The sequence below is a fragment of the Eurytemora carolleeae genome, unplaced genomic scaffold, assembly GCF_000591075.1.
Source record: "Eurytemora carolleeae unplaced genomic scaffold, Eaff_2.0 scaffold1453, whole genome shotgun sequence".
Taxonomy (NCBI): Eukaryota; Metazoa; Arthropoda; class Copepoda; order Calanoida; family Temoridae; genus Eurytemora; species Eurytemora carolleeae.
In genome coordinates this window covers 59,873-77,801 of record NW_019397342.1, presented here as the reverse complement: position 1 = coordinate 77,801, position 17,929 = coordinate 59,873, and the positions used below count along the sequence as shown (strand labels likewise).

The window sequence follows — 17,929 nt, the reverse complement described above, 5'->3', positions numbered from 1 at the left end:
GCCACTGATAGTTAGAAACTCTAGTAGAAATGATGGGTGAATCGCCTAAGAAAAATTTTGGTATTTTTTTTCTCAATTGTCAAAATTTGATAAAAGATGGACCACAATCATGATCGTGATAGAGTCGAATTAGGGGGGGGGGGTGAAATCAGGTTCGCCCCCCCCCTAGTGGTGCCACTGCAGCTAACTGAATCATTAATCACAGCATCATTAAAATTACTTTAAAACGAAATTTCTTTGAAATCTTCATTTAGAATTTACTCCATCTTCACATTCAACGACTCATTAATACTTCAATTTTCTAGGATTTGCACAAAGAGCACAAACAATTCAATGATTTTCTCAATAGAGAGCTCAGACAGCCTTGCATAAAATGTATGCAAGGCCATTGCAAAATTTTTTTTGTCCCCCACAAGGAGCTCTTAGGGAAACTAATGTCATTGGTGGGAGTTCTGGTCACATGATACGGACGTATTTATTACATTATTAATCATACCTATTAAAAATGAAAAATTATTAAATTCAAATAATAAAAAGAGCAAATCTAAGTTTCTTAGACTCCTTTGGGATATCGATGTTTTCAGATTGGTTGTGTATTTGCTGAATATGATCTGTTTAAACATACTATTTTTATACAACATTTTATTTACATAGATTTTCGTATTTTTGACACAGTTTTATATCAATTTCTCAAGAAAGGGACATCAGATAGAACTCTCATGGGTCTCGATCAACTCCTTAAATGCTTAGGATTCAGCTTATACTCATTTTCATTTTTCCTTTTCAGTCCCTGATAGTCAGCTCTTTCAATAAATTTATAGAACCGAAGTTAAGATTGTCATCTTCTTGAAAATTTCATAGTTCAAGAACGGGAGACCTGAATCGTTTTACAATTTTCTGGTTATCTCAGTATAGTTTTTTGATGATGCTATATGATAATAATATCTGCATTGCTCGTCTGTTTTTTTGTATCCAGTAAATTTTACTACGCGATTTGGATTACAGGACAGTACAATTAGTGGCCAAGGGTTGGTCAGGATAATAAGAAAATTCTACTGGGTATAACATTTTTATTTAGGTTTATTGCTTCATATTGTCCAAATTGTAAAACATTGTACACCTGCTCTAGTCATCAGCAGCTGCATAAACTTAGGTAAATTAATCATATTCCTTTATCTTTGCAACCTAATAATGCTGTAGACCTTTTATATTTCAAACTATAAGTTTAGTTAGATCAACTAATCTGAGTTCGAATTATCGAACTATCAGGCCGCAAAGATATAGGAATAAGAAAATTTATGTTCGTGGCAAAAACTCAATTGATTAGCATTCTAATCCAGGGCATTCATTTAGGGAAGTCTTAGGATATCACTAAGTTAAGGTTCAGTAGAAACATCAGAATTTAAAAATGCTTCAATCGAATCCAAATGATGATTGCCTCCGACCAGTTTACTGAAAATTCTTCAATTTTGTGCTACTTTTGAACCGGAGAAAGGTGTCATAAGAATCCAAACATAATTAACTATAGTCTCCGACATTATCCAATGCTAAATATCTGGGCACTAAAAATCTGATTTTTAGATGTATTGCAGAGGGGGTTAACTGTCTTCCAGCCCTTCAACCTAAGGATCTACAATACTTTAGGGAAAACTAAAATATTAAAAGCTTGATATGTTTTGCCATATATACATCCAAGTTGGATGAAACTTTAATTTAAATTTAACATTAGAATTGAAAAAACATCAATTCTATCTGCATTGGCCTTTGTAAATTTGTATGTTCAAAGTACATAGTATTTGTTGTTTGAAGTATTCTAGACGTTTTGAAACTAGTGAAGTAAGACACTGAACTCTAAATTTTCCTCCCACACCGACTTGCAACTCTTTCTAGTTTTTGATACTTTTTTGTCACCAGGGACTGTACTCGTGACTTCAAGTGGCCTTCCATGCAAAGATTGCTTAATGCCCGGTTTACCACGGTAGCCTTGAAACCTTAATCTGATCAAAAATGTGGAGGATACCGTCGTTTTCCATACTTGAAAAGTGTTTAATTCTGATATCTTCTCTAATGCTTCTTACAAGCAAGAAATGCGCCAGTCACTTTTTCACAGAACCCGCAAATGAAAATAAACAGTTAAATGAAACATGAGCTGAAAACTTTAGAATGTGATATCCTTAATCCCGATCTGTTGACTTTTCTGGAGTTTAAATTCATGTGGAGAACAAGCAATATTTAATCTGGATATTAAGAAAAGGAACGTATTAAGCATTAATCCTGATATCCACCATTCTAAAGTTTTCAGCTATGGATATTTAATTCATGCTTGATCAGACAAAGCTTTTAAGGATACTGTTGTAAATCGGACATTGCCATCGTTGCATGGAGGATCATTTAAAATTACGCTTACAGTCTCTTGAATGTGACGTTAAATGAAAACATCTTGATAATATTTTCTGGTTTTAGTCTCGAGATAGAGGATAGTTTTAATAAATCTCTTAAAATCCGACAGGAAATCCTCGAAAACAAAATCAAGGACGAACAGCATCGAGAGAAACTAGAGGAGCAGGAAGAGGAACAGGGATCGGAAGAGGAAGAAACTGATGATGCTACAAGGGTAGATGATAACTATAAAAGTTTAAACCCCTGCCCAGAGAACGAAGAAATCGAGAAGGAGGACAAAAAATCCATGCCCACTATGCTAGTTAACTACAAGATTAATCTAATTGAGAATAATGAGCATTTTGATACATCTAGGGACCAAAATTATCTGAAATCGGAAAAGGATATAAATGCCCCTAACACTATCAATGCCTCGAAATATTACAAAAGAGAAAAAATCAAGGCAACTAAAAATTCAGAGGAAAAAGAAGCAAATTATTCAGACTCAGCGATAAATACTGAGACCTTACAGGAGACTCCAGTCCTTATAGGAAGACTTCGAAGAAGACAAACGCCAAATAAAGAAAATGTGGAAATAAAAAAGATAACTCAAGAAGTTATCGGCCACGTTTGTGATTTGTGTGGCAAAAGTTATCAACGAAAAACTGGGCTCAAACGCCATGTTTCAACATTTCATAAGAAAGAGAAACCGTTCAGTTGCGAGACTTGTGATAAAAAGTTTGGAAGAATTGACAGTTTAGTGAAGCATGGATTGACTCATACAATGGAGAAGAATTTGATTTGTGAAATATGTTCGAAGGCTTTTAATCAATCATCCAATCTGATCAAACACAGGTAAAAAAATTATGCTTTGTGATCAAGGTTGGAAAAAGTGTTAAGGCCAAACACTCAATTTATTCTTAAAGGTTCATGTTCACTGTTTAATTACTATAAAAGCCTGACTAACGTTGTCTTAAAAGTATAAATCCAAATCCTAAGTTTAAAAAATCCGCAAAAAAATCTAGATGAAATTAATCTTTTATTTACCTTTTTAAAGTATTTATTCAGTCTATATTTATCTAATTGATCTAAATGAAAAGAAGTTAAGCTTAGATTAAACATTGATTTTTATTTTAAGGAATGCGATGCATCTTGACACCAATAGGGAGTCTTACAGGTACTAATACAATTTTTTTCAAATCAAATATGTTAGATTTGAGTACTGTATAGGTTACATTTTCTGAAACTTTATATTTTGTATGCATATTGACTCACTGCGAATCGTAAACCCTGTCTAAAATTTCGATCTAGTACAGTCATTTTGGAATTATAGAATGGACGTAAGACAACCCTAGAAGTCTGATTTGATTTGATTTTTGATCATTGTTTTTATTTCCATGCACAGTGTTTAATATGAACAAATATAAACATCTCCCCACGGTTTCTGTTTACATGTACACTTAAAATTTTACAACATGTAAACAGGGAAATTTTTTCAGGTTTACATGTACTGTATGTACAGGGAAGTACTACAGTAAGAGGGAGCTGGCAAAGCATATTCGAATATCTCATGAGAAGATCAAGGATCATAGGTTAGGACAGAATTAGTCTCTCCTGCATTTTCACGAAAATTACAATCAGATTATTTTAGAAAAGCTTTGTATTTACAGTGGAACACTTCGTCTTTTTGTTTTTTAGGTCGTTTAAAGATTATAAAAATATTACAGCGACACATGATAATCAATAAAATGCAGAAAAAGATCGTCATTCGGCACCTTCGCTTCAACTATATAGTTTAAAATAGCGCCGAGGACTTAGTATTTGTAACTTACAAGGTTACTCTCAAAGGATGAGACTTCAGAGGCGACTGTACGAAATGTAAACGGTCTGTTTTTCATATATTCATGATTCTCTGCAACTGTAAACTGGGTTAGTTCTTCGGATAAAAATAAGCCATTAATTAATAAATTGAACCTTGAAATTATCATATTTATTAAGTTTCAGATAATCTTTACAGTCTCATCCTTTGTGGGTAACCCTGTATAGCGTATATTAAGTACAACTCTGCAAACATTTCATGGCGCATTTTCCTATTTAACCGTTAAAAATTATAAAATCTTCAGCGATATTTTTTTATTAAATAATAGACCAAAGACTACAATCATTCTGCTGTTTATCGGTTACCACTGAATCTGAAAAAATAATCCTTGTTAGAAAGTTTAATCCATTAATTAAAAAAACGTTGTAGTTTATTAACATATTAACAATGCAAGTCATAAGGCCTCCAGTCTTGTTTAAGTGGAGTTACTTCAATCAGACTGAAGTGTGGAAATATGTGCAGAGGCGTCTTATGGAGGGGACGTCCCCCACTCTAAAATTGGGAGCCTTAAATTTTAATTTTTGAGCATAGATTAAAATAAGATTTTGCCTGCGCCGCCAATTTTTCACTCAATTAAGATTTTTTGATAAAAATCAAAATCTTGCAGACACATTTTCCACCTTCCACCCCACCCCTAGCTGGTCGTTTTTGATATGAAATTGACCAAATTCACAGTAAAAAATTCCAGAGGGGAGGAATTTTATTACATGGGGGGGGGGGGTAATAACTAAATCATTCCCCCCCCCCCCCCCTGCAAAATATTATATGCCGCACCTGAATATACCTGAATATAAGTATGATTTCTCTAAAAGTCTAATATTTGATTTGATTTGAGGTGTGTGCTGTGTGAAGGTAAGTTTGGAGGACGAGCTCTAGTCCGCAGACATGTCAAGAAGGTTCATCATGTTCTTAATCCTGTTGCTCAGATTCATTTCCAGAAACTATTCGATATTCTAGACTAAACTAGGAGCTAACAATATAAACTGTAGTAAACCAGAATTAACTGGTGGATGGAAACCGACCTGTGCAGTGCAGACAGTTAACTCGAGAGTGAAGCAAACCAAACTGACCAAATTCTAGTAACTCTTACAAACACTAAAAATCAGACTAAACCCACTTAAGCGAGCATAAATGGCATAAAACTGACAAAATCAGTGTAAATTTTATTAAACCAGATTAAATCTAAAAAAAGAAGTTTGAAAAATCTAGATTTCGGGTGCAATAGAAACGCGTCACCACGGAAACGGACCAACACGGAAGCGGACCAAAAAAACGGAAATCTCCCCATAATAGAATCTTTTGAGGAGTTTTTTTAAAAAAAAAGATAATCGGAAATCCCTTTAAACTTATTTTTTGAGGGATTTCCCACTTTTTTCGATCGGTTTCCCCGATTTTTAGGTCGTATTCCGGTTTTAAAGGGTCAAATATTTTTGAGTGATTTCCCAATATTTCCGTTTCCGCATATTTTTGGTCCGTTTCCAGGTTTTAAAAAAGTAAAATATTTTCAATTTGTTGACCTTCTTGTTCCTTAATATTTCCATCCGTTTCCGCATATTTTTGGTTCGTTTCCAGTGTTTGTTGATCGATTTCCTGTTTGTTTTTTTCGATCCGTTTCCGCAAATTTTTGGTCTTTTTCCGGTTTTTAAGAAAAGTTATAAATTTTCAATTTACTGGTCGGTTTCCTTTTTTTTGATCCGTTTCCGCATATTTTTTGTCATTTTCCGGTTTTCAGAAAAGTTTATAAATTTTCAGTTTGTTTGGTCGGTTTCGTGTTTTTTCGATCCGTTTCCTATACAAAATGTGATGAATATTCACAAAATTTTTTTGGAACATTGCAAATATCAGAGAAACCAAATTTTTGTATTTCAAATAAAATTCGTTTTAAAAATTTTGGAAAAATGTTTTTTTAGTGTTTTGCAAAATTTGAAAAATATTCATCAAAAATTCAATGAGGTATGACACAAAATGCGCAAAAAAATGTATCCAATTTCTAAAGGCATAATGGTCATAAGGTTTTATTAGATAATATTTCCAGCATATTTCCACTTATTTTTTTGCGGATTTGAAGCAGACAAAAATTTTAAAATTATGCAAAACATCGCTATTCGTCCTGTACATGTAAATATCTACAGTACAATTGGGCATACATGTATATTTTAAAAGTACATTAGGCCAGGGCTTCATCCATAGAAATCTCAGAATTTACAGATCTTTATAAAGTTTAATATGTCTCAAATGAATCCAAAGAAGTTTTCCACAACACTGCACACTTAGTTCAACTACCTTACATAGCCGGTCACTCCCTTTAAAGACCTAACTTTGTGATTATTAACTTCAGAATTGTACTTCTAAAACTAAGTTCATAAATAATTGACGTTTATTATTTTAAAGATCTGAGACGACCTTCAATTCGTCTTGCTACTGTATGACCATTGTTTATAAGGGTTGGTCGAATTTGAAACCAAGCTTGAGGGCCTAGTGATATACCTGAACCTAAACATTCTAAAAACCTCGTAAAAACAAATTTATTAAAAATTTAACAAATGGCGGGATGAGACTCATTTTAAGGAAATAATAGATAAAACAAGTGACTTTTTTAACTTTATCAATTTATTTATTTTTAATTTTTTTTTATGAAACAAATTATTTGATACATGTATTTAATGCAGAATGCAGATAATCATGTTTCCAATCTTCTTGTTTCCTGGCTGTCCTGTAATGCTCGTTCAATTAGCTGCATACCCCCGCCCCCCCAGGAGGGTTAATATGCAGTTTTGAGATGCTGATCAGGCAATTTGTAGTATTTTAATATCAGCTCTTGAGTTTCTGTATTTATTTCAGTTGTTTTTGATATCGGCCATCTATGCAGGTTTATTGCTGACATTGTTGTAATGAGAACTTCCCTTTGTCAGCTGCATTACATGTATCAGTGTCTTGCAGTAATTTAGAAAGAAATTAAAAGACCTCCTAGCCTTAACTGCATTCGGCTAGGTTCAAGGTGATTTAGGTGTACCCCCTAGGAAAGGAACACCCAATGAAACCAATGATGATCTCTCTCAGAAAGTTTTGATTAAGATTCCAAAGCAAAGCAGTTTCTGAGTTCCACAATATCTGCTCGTGAAGTAGGATAAGGTTGGAATTTAGGAGGTAGGCGGATGAGGATGGGGGTGTAAGGGTAACAGGTATCAGAAATACCATAGTCCTCACTGTTAACTTGTATTCCCACGTGGACAGATTTTTAAAGAAAAAATAACCCGCTAAGCATGCTGTCCCATCGCTTTAAAACACGGGGAGTGTGTCTTTTGCCTATCATTGTCAGAGGTCTGCCATGAGTAATCCAGTTTCCATTGTGAGGAGGGTGAAAAACCAGTTTATGGTATTTGATTTAAAGTCTATTGAAGGCTCTGTTCCCCCTTAAAACCTGTATCAGCATGTACTTCATCCCTGATGTTTTGAGTTTCTGTATTGCTTCTGTATTCATCTTTATTACTTTATCTTGTTCGGGATTAGTCACGCTTTCTGCTCAGTTGTGGAGAGAGAAGAGAAGAGAATTGTCCTTGCTATCTAGACTTCTATACAAGTACAACGCACATAGCGCCCTTTCTCTTAACAGGCTTAGAAAGCTCTGCTGACACCCTTCCTCTGGGAGGTTCGGATACACACTGTAAAACAAGTGACTCTTTTATCCATTTTTTGATATAAATTGACACGAAAAAAAATAAAAGCGAGCAAAATAAAATCAGAACCTTCCAATGGTTTAAAATAGGTCTGATCAACTTTGACAACCAGATTGCTAATAAAAAAGCAAATAAATCAACCAACCCTATACTGATTTAATTTTACATTTTGTTCAAAAAGAATTATACTATATATTTTATACATTTGCTAACAAATTTAGGTTTTTTTTTATTTTCGTATTTTTTACAAATTACATTTTTTAAGCAACTAGTAATTGATACATGTTTATAATGCAGATAGTCATTTTTCCCAACATTCTTCTTTTCTGTTAACCCCTGTTTACTTTATAAGACAATTATTACTTTGTTTTTATTTGTTTTTTGACAAAATATATTTTAAATTTTTTAATTATTCTTCCTTGATTTTTCAAAATTTAACGTTTTTTTTTTTTCATAATAAAGAAATTAAACCGAAATATTGGGAAGATCAAAAATATTTACCAAAAATATGCGGAAACGGATTGTAAAAAAGGAAACCGAGCAACAAAATGAAAATTCATAACATTTTTCTGAAACCCGGAAACGGACAAAAAATTTGCGGAAACTGATAGAAAAAAAAGAAAACCAACCAATAAACTGAAAATTTATAACTTTTTCCAAACCCCGGAAACGAACCTAAAATATGCGAAAACCTATCTAAAAAACGGGAAACAAATCAAATGTAAATTTAACAGAAATGGATCAATAATATTCGGAAATCCCTCAACACTTCAGTTTTTGAGGGAATTCCAATAATTCTTGAAAAAAAGAAACGGACCCTAAATTCACTTTTCGGTCCGTTTCCGTGTTGAGGCGTTTGCATAGCACCAGATTTTTCCAGTCCAAAACTAATCTTAACAAAATTCTTTCTTTTGACTATTAAAAAAAACAAATTCAATCAAATATAATTGACAAAATTATAATGTGATATTTATGGATTATTAATTAATATTCAGATATATGAAAATATTCAGATATATGAAAATATTTCAGATATAGAATACTATGGACAGATCTGTCCGGAGTAGAACAAGTTCAACTAGTTCTGTTAGATCTCCAGTGGGTTCCTCTACTCCAGCTCCTACACCTATTGGACAAGTTACTCCAGCACCAGCTAGACATACTCATAGAAATAGGAACAGTGATTATCATGTGCCCTTCCCTTTTTTGCAATATATAACATTTTTTGGTAGTTTGAAAACAAAAATTTGCTTTGCCAATTAAAAGATCTTTTGTTCTGAACGGTTTTATTTGTTCTTGTCAATTAGAATTTGTTTTGTTCCTTTCAATAATTTGAATCTCAAAATTCGTACGCATTAACTACTATTTCTGTTCTACTAGGCCTTTAGGGCGCTTCGCATTTTTGGATACAAACCAAAAGACAAGCCAAGTATATATATAGATTCTTTTCTATTTACAAATCAGTAGTCAAAACACATATATAACCACATTTCTATTTAAAATATTTCATTTTTGTAGTTACCTTAAAGTCTCCAAAAATCATTATTACAATTAAATTTTATTGCCTTGTTTATTAATTCTGATTTGAATCTGATAAATTATTTAACAACCAGAGTCCCATCACCAGACCAGCTTACAGCTTCTCTTACCAGACTAAGGGCAGGTAGGAACTCCCAACTAAAGCAAACTAAATTTTACAAATTGTTTTCGTATTACGTGGCATTTTCAATTAATCTGACGATATTTTTTACCCTCGAAAATGAATCAAATACATGCCAAGTTTCAATTAATAAAAATAAGACTGAAACTACTTTTGATGGTGATGACTGATGACTGATGACTGATGACTGATGACTGATGACTGATGATTGATGACTGATGGATGACTGATGACTGATGACTGATGACTGATGACTGATGACTGATGACTGATGACTGATGACTGATGACTGATGACTGATGACTGATGACTGATGGATGAATGATGACGGATGGCGGATGGCGGATGACTGATGACTGATGACTGATGACTGATGACTGATTGACTGATTGACTGATGACTGATGACTGATGACTGATGACTGATGACTGATGACTGATGACTGATGACTGATGACTGATGACTGATGAGTGATGACTGACTGATGGATGACTGATGGATGACTGATTGATGACTGATGACTGATGACTGATGACTGATGACTGATGACTGATGACTGATGGATGACTGATGGATGACTGATGAATGACTGATGGATGACTGATGACTGATGGATGACTATATTGCTAATGATGATAATAATATTGATAATAATAGAACGTGGACTATCTAACCCTGCTACTCCAGCTCCTACTCCTAACAGTAGTGCTCCGCTGCACCACCATTCTCTTCATCCAGACGCAATACTTGCTGGAATATCAAGTATAGGGGGAGACGAAGGTAATTTTAGAAATATCAAGGGCTTAGTTTCAATTGCCATAATACTTTTGTCATAAATACTTTTGCCATAATTGCATTTGCCATAATACATTTGCCATAAGTAACACTTGCCATAAATTACACTTGCCATAATGGTTACACTTGCCATAATTACAAATTAAATACAAATTAGAAATCTAATTCAGAGACAGTTCGAATTTGGGTTCGAATTCTAGCTGAGCACATTTTAACCAAACATTTCCAATATTTCACTTCTGTAAACAAGGTATTGGCTACATAGGTGTAGTTGTTGCTGTCTCGAACCACTGCAGTTTACCCTTACTTGTGGTCTCAAAGGTCACCAAAGGGTCCTCCATTGTGAGAAAATATGGAGCTGAACTTGTGTCAAATGTTCTGTTTTAAAACATTGAGAAAACTAAAGGTGGGAATTTTCATGGGAAAATTTCCCGCATTTACAATAAAAAAAGACAGATTTATATATTTTTAAAATTAGAAAATTATGACAAAAGTAATAATAGCAAGTGTAACCATTATGACAAGTGTAATTTATGGCTAGTGTGACTTATGGCAATTGTAACTTATGGCAAGTGTTACTTATGGCAAAGGTATTATGGCAAGTGTAATTATGGCATAAGTATTATGGCAAATGAAACTGAGCCATATCAGGGGTGTATAATCCCCCAACATCATTAAATAATTATTTAATTTAAGATCGTCTGATTGGGCGTTTTGTGGATTATAAATGATTAGGATAAAGCGTCTAAAAAAGGTCCATGAAAATAAATAAAGCTAGTACCTCATTGATCCTTTTATCATTTGTTCAAGAGCCATTAGCCGCATAGAGAACAGAATCTTTTCCTAGAGATAAATAAAAAACTTCCCACAACGTGTGAAATGTTATTTGTCAAATAATTTTGGGGTAGATCAGTGGTCCCACATCCAGTTATTTTGTCGATCGTTTCATTTCAAATTTTATCGTTAATTTTTTATTTAATCCTTTTATTTATTCTTCACTTTAGTTTCCATTGGCTTCTTTCAGAAGTCGGGGATATTGGGGAATAAGATAAATTTCTTTTGGTTTAGGAATTGCAAGCGGATCTGTTCCAGGTACTCCAGCACCTACTCCTTTCTCTCCTTCTCCTAGTGTAACACAGCATATACAGGTACTCCAGCACCTACTCCTTTCTCTCCTTCTCCTAGTGTTAAACAGCATAAACAGGTTATCCAGGATGTACGACTGTTCCAGAATATAAATATACTCCAGTTAGGATATAGAAAAAGGTACTGATGTATGTGAACGAAATAAATGTGTTATTTTTAGATTCCCTCAATTTGATTATGCGTCTGCTTCGTACAAATTACTTGAATTGATTTCTGATTGCAAAAATTTGATTTTGACCATTTAAAATCAATAATAATAGTTGCGGTCTGGGTTCTGAAAAAGGAATTACAGATTACTAGACGTATTCCTTTAAATGAATGAATAAATAAAACAGTCACCCTTTAATTGTGTTTTTTTGTAAATTTAAAGTAGTAATCTCGGTTTGTCTGTTTGGATGTCCGATCATAACTCAGGAACCGATTGGCCTAAAATTTTGATAGTGGACTTGGAAGATTTGGTTTTGAGATTTGAAGTAGAGTGAGTCGACTTTTAGAGGGAAAAATAGCTAAACTCGTGATTTACGACCAAGCGTGGGTAAACGGCGGGAGTAACTATGGGTACCCTGGGCAACGCTGGTTCCCAAGCTAGTTATGTATCCTGGAGTACTACTAGAAGATAATAAAACACATGAGGTATTCTTAGAAATACTTCCGAGTAAAGATTAATATTAACCCTTTCTCTCAGTACTCTTGAATCTGGATAATCAGTATTAACAGTATTTATTTCAGCCTGAGCAGATAGCAGCGTCCATAGCGAGGTTAAGAGAGGAAGGAATACTATCATTGTCCAGTACTCAACCAACTACACCTTCAACTACTCCGGCATATCCCCCATATCAAGGTATTTATATTTTCGATATTTACAAATGATAAAGAAACTGTCGACGTAAATTGAAGTGGGCTTCTATTTAAAAAATGATAAAGTTTCTATCTAAAAACTGAAAAATTTACAACTACCAGTTTCTTTAAGTTACTTGGGGATTTATATGCAAGGAAACAAGGAAGGAAATTCACACTGTCTCTTTTTGTTGTTTAAAAACGACGATATTTTGCTCATTGCTATTTAGAATGATTGAGGGTTTAAGGGAACCTTTGTGAATGGGACTTGTAGCTCTTTAATTGAAAGGCCATTTAAAAAATACGTCGAAAGTCTCTTTAATGACCGAGGTTTGTAAACACAATCCCAGCTTCAAATCAACATTGTAAACCAGTATCCTTCAAACTATTTCATATAACTATCTGCTAAATAAATCTTAGACATTTTTTTACTCGGCTCTGATGAAGAAATCCACGCTTTGTTTAATTGATAAGCCTCAAGTGTATGGGTTGATGAGGGATAATAGTATGACTTTGAATCCCTTAATCCTTGATGCTGTGTTGTAGGACAAGTACTAGTAAACAACCTGGGAATAATACCTGAGCATCTAGCTGAAGGTATCGCAGGACTAGACGCTAGAAGAGACGAGGGACTAGATTCAGGGAGTAATCCTTGTACTCCTATACCCACTCCTTTCTCTCCATCTCCAGCACAGCACTCAGTTCTAGCAGAACAGCTGGCAGCTGGTATTACCAGGCTGAAGGTAAAGTTTAAAGGGACTGATTCCAGACTATTTATCTTAATGGCATGATTGGGAATCTGCTTTTATATGGCGCTTACGTGCCCAAATACAACTCTTAAGTCTTTGTAATTTACAATATAACATTTCTATCCGAAATGATAATATTAATAATAGCATTACTAGCTGTCATTATATATTTATTTTAAACTAATCCAAAAAAATTTCATCTAAATTTAAATAATTTTGATTTGATTTACTTATGATACAAGAATGATTTAGAGTATAAACTAATTTTAAAAGCTTGCAATTGGTAGTCCTCCGAAAAAGCACTTCAAATCATTGTACATTCTTAATTCAGGTCGAGGAAGGAATGTCTAGTGGTGGTAGTACTGGAATGCCGGCCACACCGGCACCAACACCGTTTTCACATGGACCTGGTGGCGTTAGACCAGAGGATCTGGCGGCGGGAATATCCCGCCTCTCCGTCATTCAAGAGGCGACGGACTCAGCTCCGGCGGTGGCAATAAATGTGCTCGATGCATCTGGTGTATCGGCGACTGGAAGCAATCTATCTAATTATTTCGGTAGTCCCGCCGGAGATAATATATTTGACCAGCTAGCTACGCCGGCCCCGGGGAATGGAACTAGATCAAGAACAAATAGTAATTCTGTAGAGGGGTTCCATGACGTTACGATTGAGACTCCGGCCAAAAGATATATGAACAACTCCGGGTTAAGCAGTGCGTCTCCTGCACTCACCTTGCCCTGTCCAAATGTAGGCGGAGGTACCACGCCCCTTCAGTTTGGAATTCATACTCCTAATAGTTTCCCATCCACGCCTCTCAACCCCAACTCTGATCTTGTATCCAGTACTCCCACGGATCTCCTGTCTCCGGCTAGCACCATCTCGGCGTATGCTACCCCTGAAGCTCCGACTCCGGTTGTAGAGTCTAAAAATGATATCTCCATGTACATGGATAGTGCTGATACTACACCCCAGGCTACGCCTGTTAATAAACCTAGTTCAAACCTTGTTCTAGCTCCTCCTCCGTCTTCTGTCAACAGACCTGAATCTCCAGCATGTATTAAGTCCAGTAGTAACCAGGAACTGGATGCTTGGATACCTACTCCTGCTTGTAATGAGGTGCTGGATAGTATGGCAACCACTCCTGGTACCTACTACCCCACCAGGGACCAACTGACCTGTCCTGGTGTTTCCCCGGGTAGTGAACAGGGAGACCCGGTTAGAGACCTTGTGGCGAAGTACCAGGGCGAAGGAGAGGCGTGTAAAAGGCGGATTCTTGCGGCCGATGGTGTAACTACAGATACACGAGGACTCCAGCAGTTGATTGCGGCCGGGAACTACAGAGCGGCAATCAACCTGACCGCTCAGCTACTAGAGATGTATGGTCAGGGTAAGGGTAAAGTAGGTCAACTATCTAAACATTCTCCGACTAGTTTACAAATCTGGTTCACAAGATTAGCTCTCCTGGTCAAACTTAAGCTTTTCACCGTAGCAGAGTCGGAGGTCAGTCAGTTCGGCGACCTGGATAAACCAGATCTGTTCTACCAGTACTATACAGAGCTTTACGGAGGTCGGCGAGGAAGTATGGTTCCATGGAGTCTAAGATTACTTGCTGCTCAAATACCAGGTCTCAACGGTAAACCGATACAGAGCTTCAACAAACTCTTTACCCTTCTCTTTTCTGTGAGAGAGATATTAAAGAACCTGGAGAAGGGAATGACCGCGGACGGTAATGTTTGGTTGGACGTGGATGAAGAAGAGAAAAAAAGAGCCGAAGAATGCTGGGCGGAGAGAGAACGACAAGTTCTCTATTCTCTCATTAACAATTCTATACTAAGCGCTGATTATGATTCCGCGATCAAATGTCTGGATCTTTTACTTCCGGTTGAGAAGGTGGAGCGTAAGGGTGCTCTTCATGCTGCCTATGGACGATTATATCTCCAGTTAGGAAATATCTCGAAAGCGGACGAATGTTTTGTTGAAGCGAGTAAACTGCGGGATAATTCAAACCCTCAGGATCAGTTAGAGGGGTATCTGGACTCAGCCTTCCTTGCAATAGGTAAACTTTCATTAACCTAGCTCACAACAGGATTTTTCTGATTCAATTCCTAAAGAATGGAGTTATGATTTAGGATGAATGTGACAAATGCATTTAGTTATAAAAATTAAACCACTTAGAAATAGGAATGTAACTCTGAAATCTGAAGCACAAAAATGTTAGTTTAATAGTCAGAGATTTGACTTGATAATAATAAATACATGTAAAGTTGAATCAAATGCAATCAAATTGATATAAATGGATGTTTGTGCTAGGTCAAGGTTTGTTTGAATCAGCCCTTGAGAGATTCCAGAGTGCTCTAGTTCTATCCAGTGGAAAGCAGGATAGGATTATTCGGAACAATATCTCCGTATGCCTTCTATACCTGGGTAGGTTGAAGGAGGGACTGGAGATATTAGAGAACTCGATAACCTCTGACACTGCTAATATTCAGGTAAAATAAAATAATAAGAATTATAATAGTATGCAGGTATTAGTCGATTCTCAATCATTGATGCATTTTAATTTCAGCATTTTTTTTACTGATAGCCTCAGGAGTAAAACAGCTTAAATCAATTTTATTTGATATTACTGGGTTGTTAAAAAGGGCAAAAGTTTAGATTGAAACTCTAATAACTATTCCTCTCTACAATTCTGTGGAAAAGGAATTGGGGTTTTGCCACAAACTCAAATTTTTTTATCCCTATATTTTTGCAATCTCATGGTGTAAGGCTTGATATTTGATGCTTATATTGTTTGATTTTATAGAATTCATATTTTGACATTGGGTTGCAAAGATATAGGATTGGAAAATCAGAGTTTGTTGCAAAAACTGAATTTCTTTTTTCACGTTTTCTCGAATTGCAGAATTATCTTGGAAATTTAGAACTGGAAACTTTTCTTATTTTGGATTTATATTTAATCCTCCTGTGCCCTAGTGGTCCCTTGGTACTATTCTCCTTTAACTTATTAAACAAAATTCCAATAATATCCTTGAAATTTTACTTAGATCCAACTTATTTTGTATTCTAGGGGAACCCTATTCTAAACCTATGTACCCTGTATGAGCTAGAGTCTAGCTATGCTTTACAGAAGAAAATTGGAATGCTAGGTAAGAGTAAAGAAAGTGAAAAAGTAGTCTTGAAAATCCTTATTTTCTCTTAAGAATCCCCAAGGCTAAATGCATCCGGTTTATGCATTTTATTTTTCGTTTTTTTTCGAACCGACTGCTTTTTTAACGAGAACTAGATGAAAACGCTGAAAAAAATATTTCGAGTTTAACCCAGAACTTTATGAAATGTCATTTTTCTAAACCTACTGATAATGAATGAAATGCTACAGATATTTAGTTTTTTAATTGAATTTAAAACTGAGGCTGCATATTTTATAGCTATTCATTTAGTTTTACAAATACTGAGATTTAGATACAGGGTGTCCCAAAAAACATGGGAATTCAGTGACGAATTCGATATCGTCTTTGNGAAGCGTGGAATAAACGACGAGAAATATTGAACTTTATTCGTTCTTTTATTCTTTTTATCTATTTGAATTTATTTGAATTTATTTCGGTTATATTTTATTATATTTTATTATATTTTATTATATATTATTTTGACTTCTGAGGATCGTGAAACATTATTTTTAGTAAAATTCTTTTTGAATAAAATGTGTAGTTTAAAATCTGAAATATTTATAATTATATATAATATATATATCTCCGGCTGAGAGAGATAAAAGTACAATCTAATTAAATTATTATTTTCAGGATTAGTTGCTATTCATTCTCCAGACTCGTTCCCTACATCATCCCTCAAACTATAATTTTCACATCATCTTGATTTTGATTAATCTGCATTGTTATAGTTCTACAGTTAAACGCAGAATTTTTAAAATATCGGCTTGACATTTTTTCAATGGGTCTTATACTATTATACTATTATACCTAAACATGAAACATGCGGGAATATTTTTAAAAAGCTCCATATATATATTTAACTAAAAAACTAAATATCTGCATCATTTCATTATCAATAGGTTTAAAAATCGAAATTTTGTAAATTCTTTCGATCCCTCCGAAGTTCTGGGTTATAAACTGTAGAAAGCTTTTTATTTTAACACAAGGAATATTTAGAAGCCCTTGATAGTTTGTCTAGTTCGTGTATTGGCCCAGTGCTCCAGTAACAAGAGTTACCGATCTAAAACAACAAAGTCCTATTTCATATTTATTCACTTCAAACACTGAGCACTCAGAGCAATTTCGGGGATAACAGATGTTGGAATTATAAATATAAAATCAACCCTGGGCAACGCTTGGCATTACTGCTTGTATCTTCCATAAGCTTACTAAAGATACCTGAAACTATCTTAACTAGAATGCCGAGCCAAAAACCTCAGATTGCTGTAAGTGTACAGTGTATATAATCTGTTCACTTGTGTATTTTTTAGGTGATTTTTCGATAAATAGTGAATGAAATAATTTAAATCCATCAAAGTTAGATTTGGCATTTTCCCTTAAATCGGAAATGTGCTGGCAGTCAATATTGTTTCACCTTTGTTTTTTTTAGAAGCCGCCTGAACATAAGTGTCAGAAGAGTTAGAACTGAACCTTAACGCAACGGGAAATTGTCAAATGCTAAACAAAATATTATCTTGTATTTATTCAATGTTTTCTTCTGATTGTGATAGAATAAAATATAATGGAATTATCTATTTATTTATCGTAGACCTTTTGTGATAAAATGTACATTTTCTTTCCCCTATATACGTAATCA

General features: G+C 34.7%; 2 protein-coding genes across 14 annotated transcripts; both read left to right on the top strand.

The window, feature by feature from the left end:
• Window positions 1–1,019: 1,019 nt before the first annotated feature.
• On the top strand, window positions 1,020–5,818 carry LOC111713626 (zinc finger protein 675; the record flags this gene model as incomplete). Its single annotated transcript, XM_023488536.1, has 6 exons — window positions 1,020–1,153; window positions 1,582–1,644; window positions 2,464–3,234; window positions 3,518–3,556; window positions 3,879–3,971; window positions 5,094–5,818. Coding segments are annotated over 6 exons (1,227 nt in total), but the record flags the coding sequence as incomplete, so codon positions are not given.
• Window positions 5,819–8,947: 3,129 nt separating this feature from the next.
• On the top strand, window positions 8,948–17,869 carry LOC111713634 (trafficking protein particle complex subunit 12). Of its 13 annotated transcripts, none has more exons than XR_002767755.1 (11): window positions 8,948–9,110; window positions 9,549–9,598; window positions 10,253–10,375; window positions 11,459–11,538; window positions 12,266–12,377; window positions 12,920–13,116; window positions 13,454–15,179; window positions 15,434–15,612; window positions 16,191–16,269; window positions 16,924–17,029; window positions 17,723–17,869. XR_002767755.1 is itself a non-coding variant. In XM_023488553.1 (11 exons), the coding sequence occupies exons 1-10, from the start codon at window positions 8,980–8,982 to the stop codon at window positions 16,977–16,979; spliced, it is 2,733 nt and encodes a 910-aa protein (XP_023344321.1). In that variant the 5' UTR covers window positions 8,948–8,979; the 3' UTR covers window positions 16,980–17,014; window positions 17,723–17,869. The 13 variants fall into 13 exon arrangements, 10 of the variants coding, with proteins under 10 accessions (XP_023344321.1, XP_023344319.1, XP_023344317.1 ...); XR_002767754.1 differs by having other exon boundaries at window positions 17,290–17,869; XR_002767753.1 differs by having other exon boundaries at window positions 16,924–17,603.
• Window positions 17,870–17,929: the final 60 nt, after the last annotated feature.

What these genes read in the sequence shown, in the direction of transcription:
- LOC111713634 (XM_023488553.1), top strand. Translation starts at nt 8,980, where the DNA reads ATGGACAGATCTGTCCGGAGTAGAACAAGTTCAACTAGTTCTGTTAGA. An exon ending in TCTTACCAGACTAAGGGCAG is followed by an intron (nt 9,599 to 10,252) that starts GTAGGAACTCCC and finishes TGATAATAATAG; the next exon opens with AACGTGGACTATCTAACCCT. An exon ending in CTGACACTGCTAATATTCAG is followed by an intron (nt 15,613 to 16,190) that starts GTAAAATAAAAT and finishes TTTGTATTCTAG; the next exon opens with GGGAACCCTATTCTAAACCT.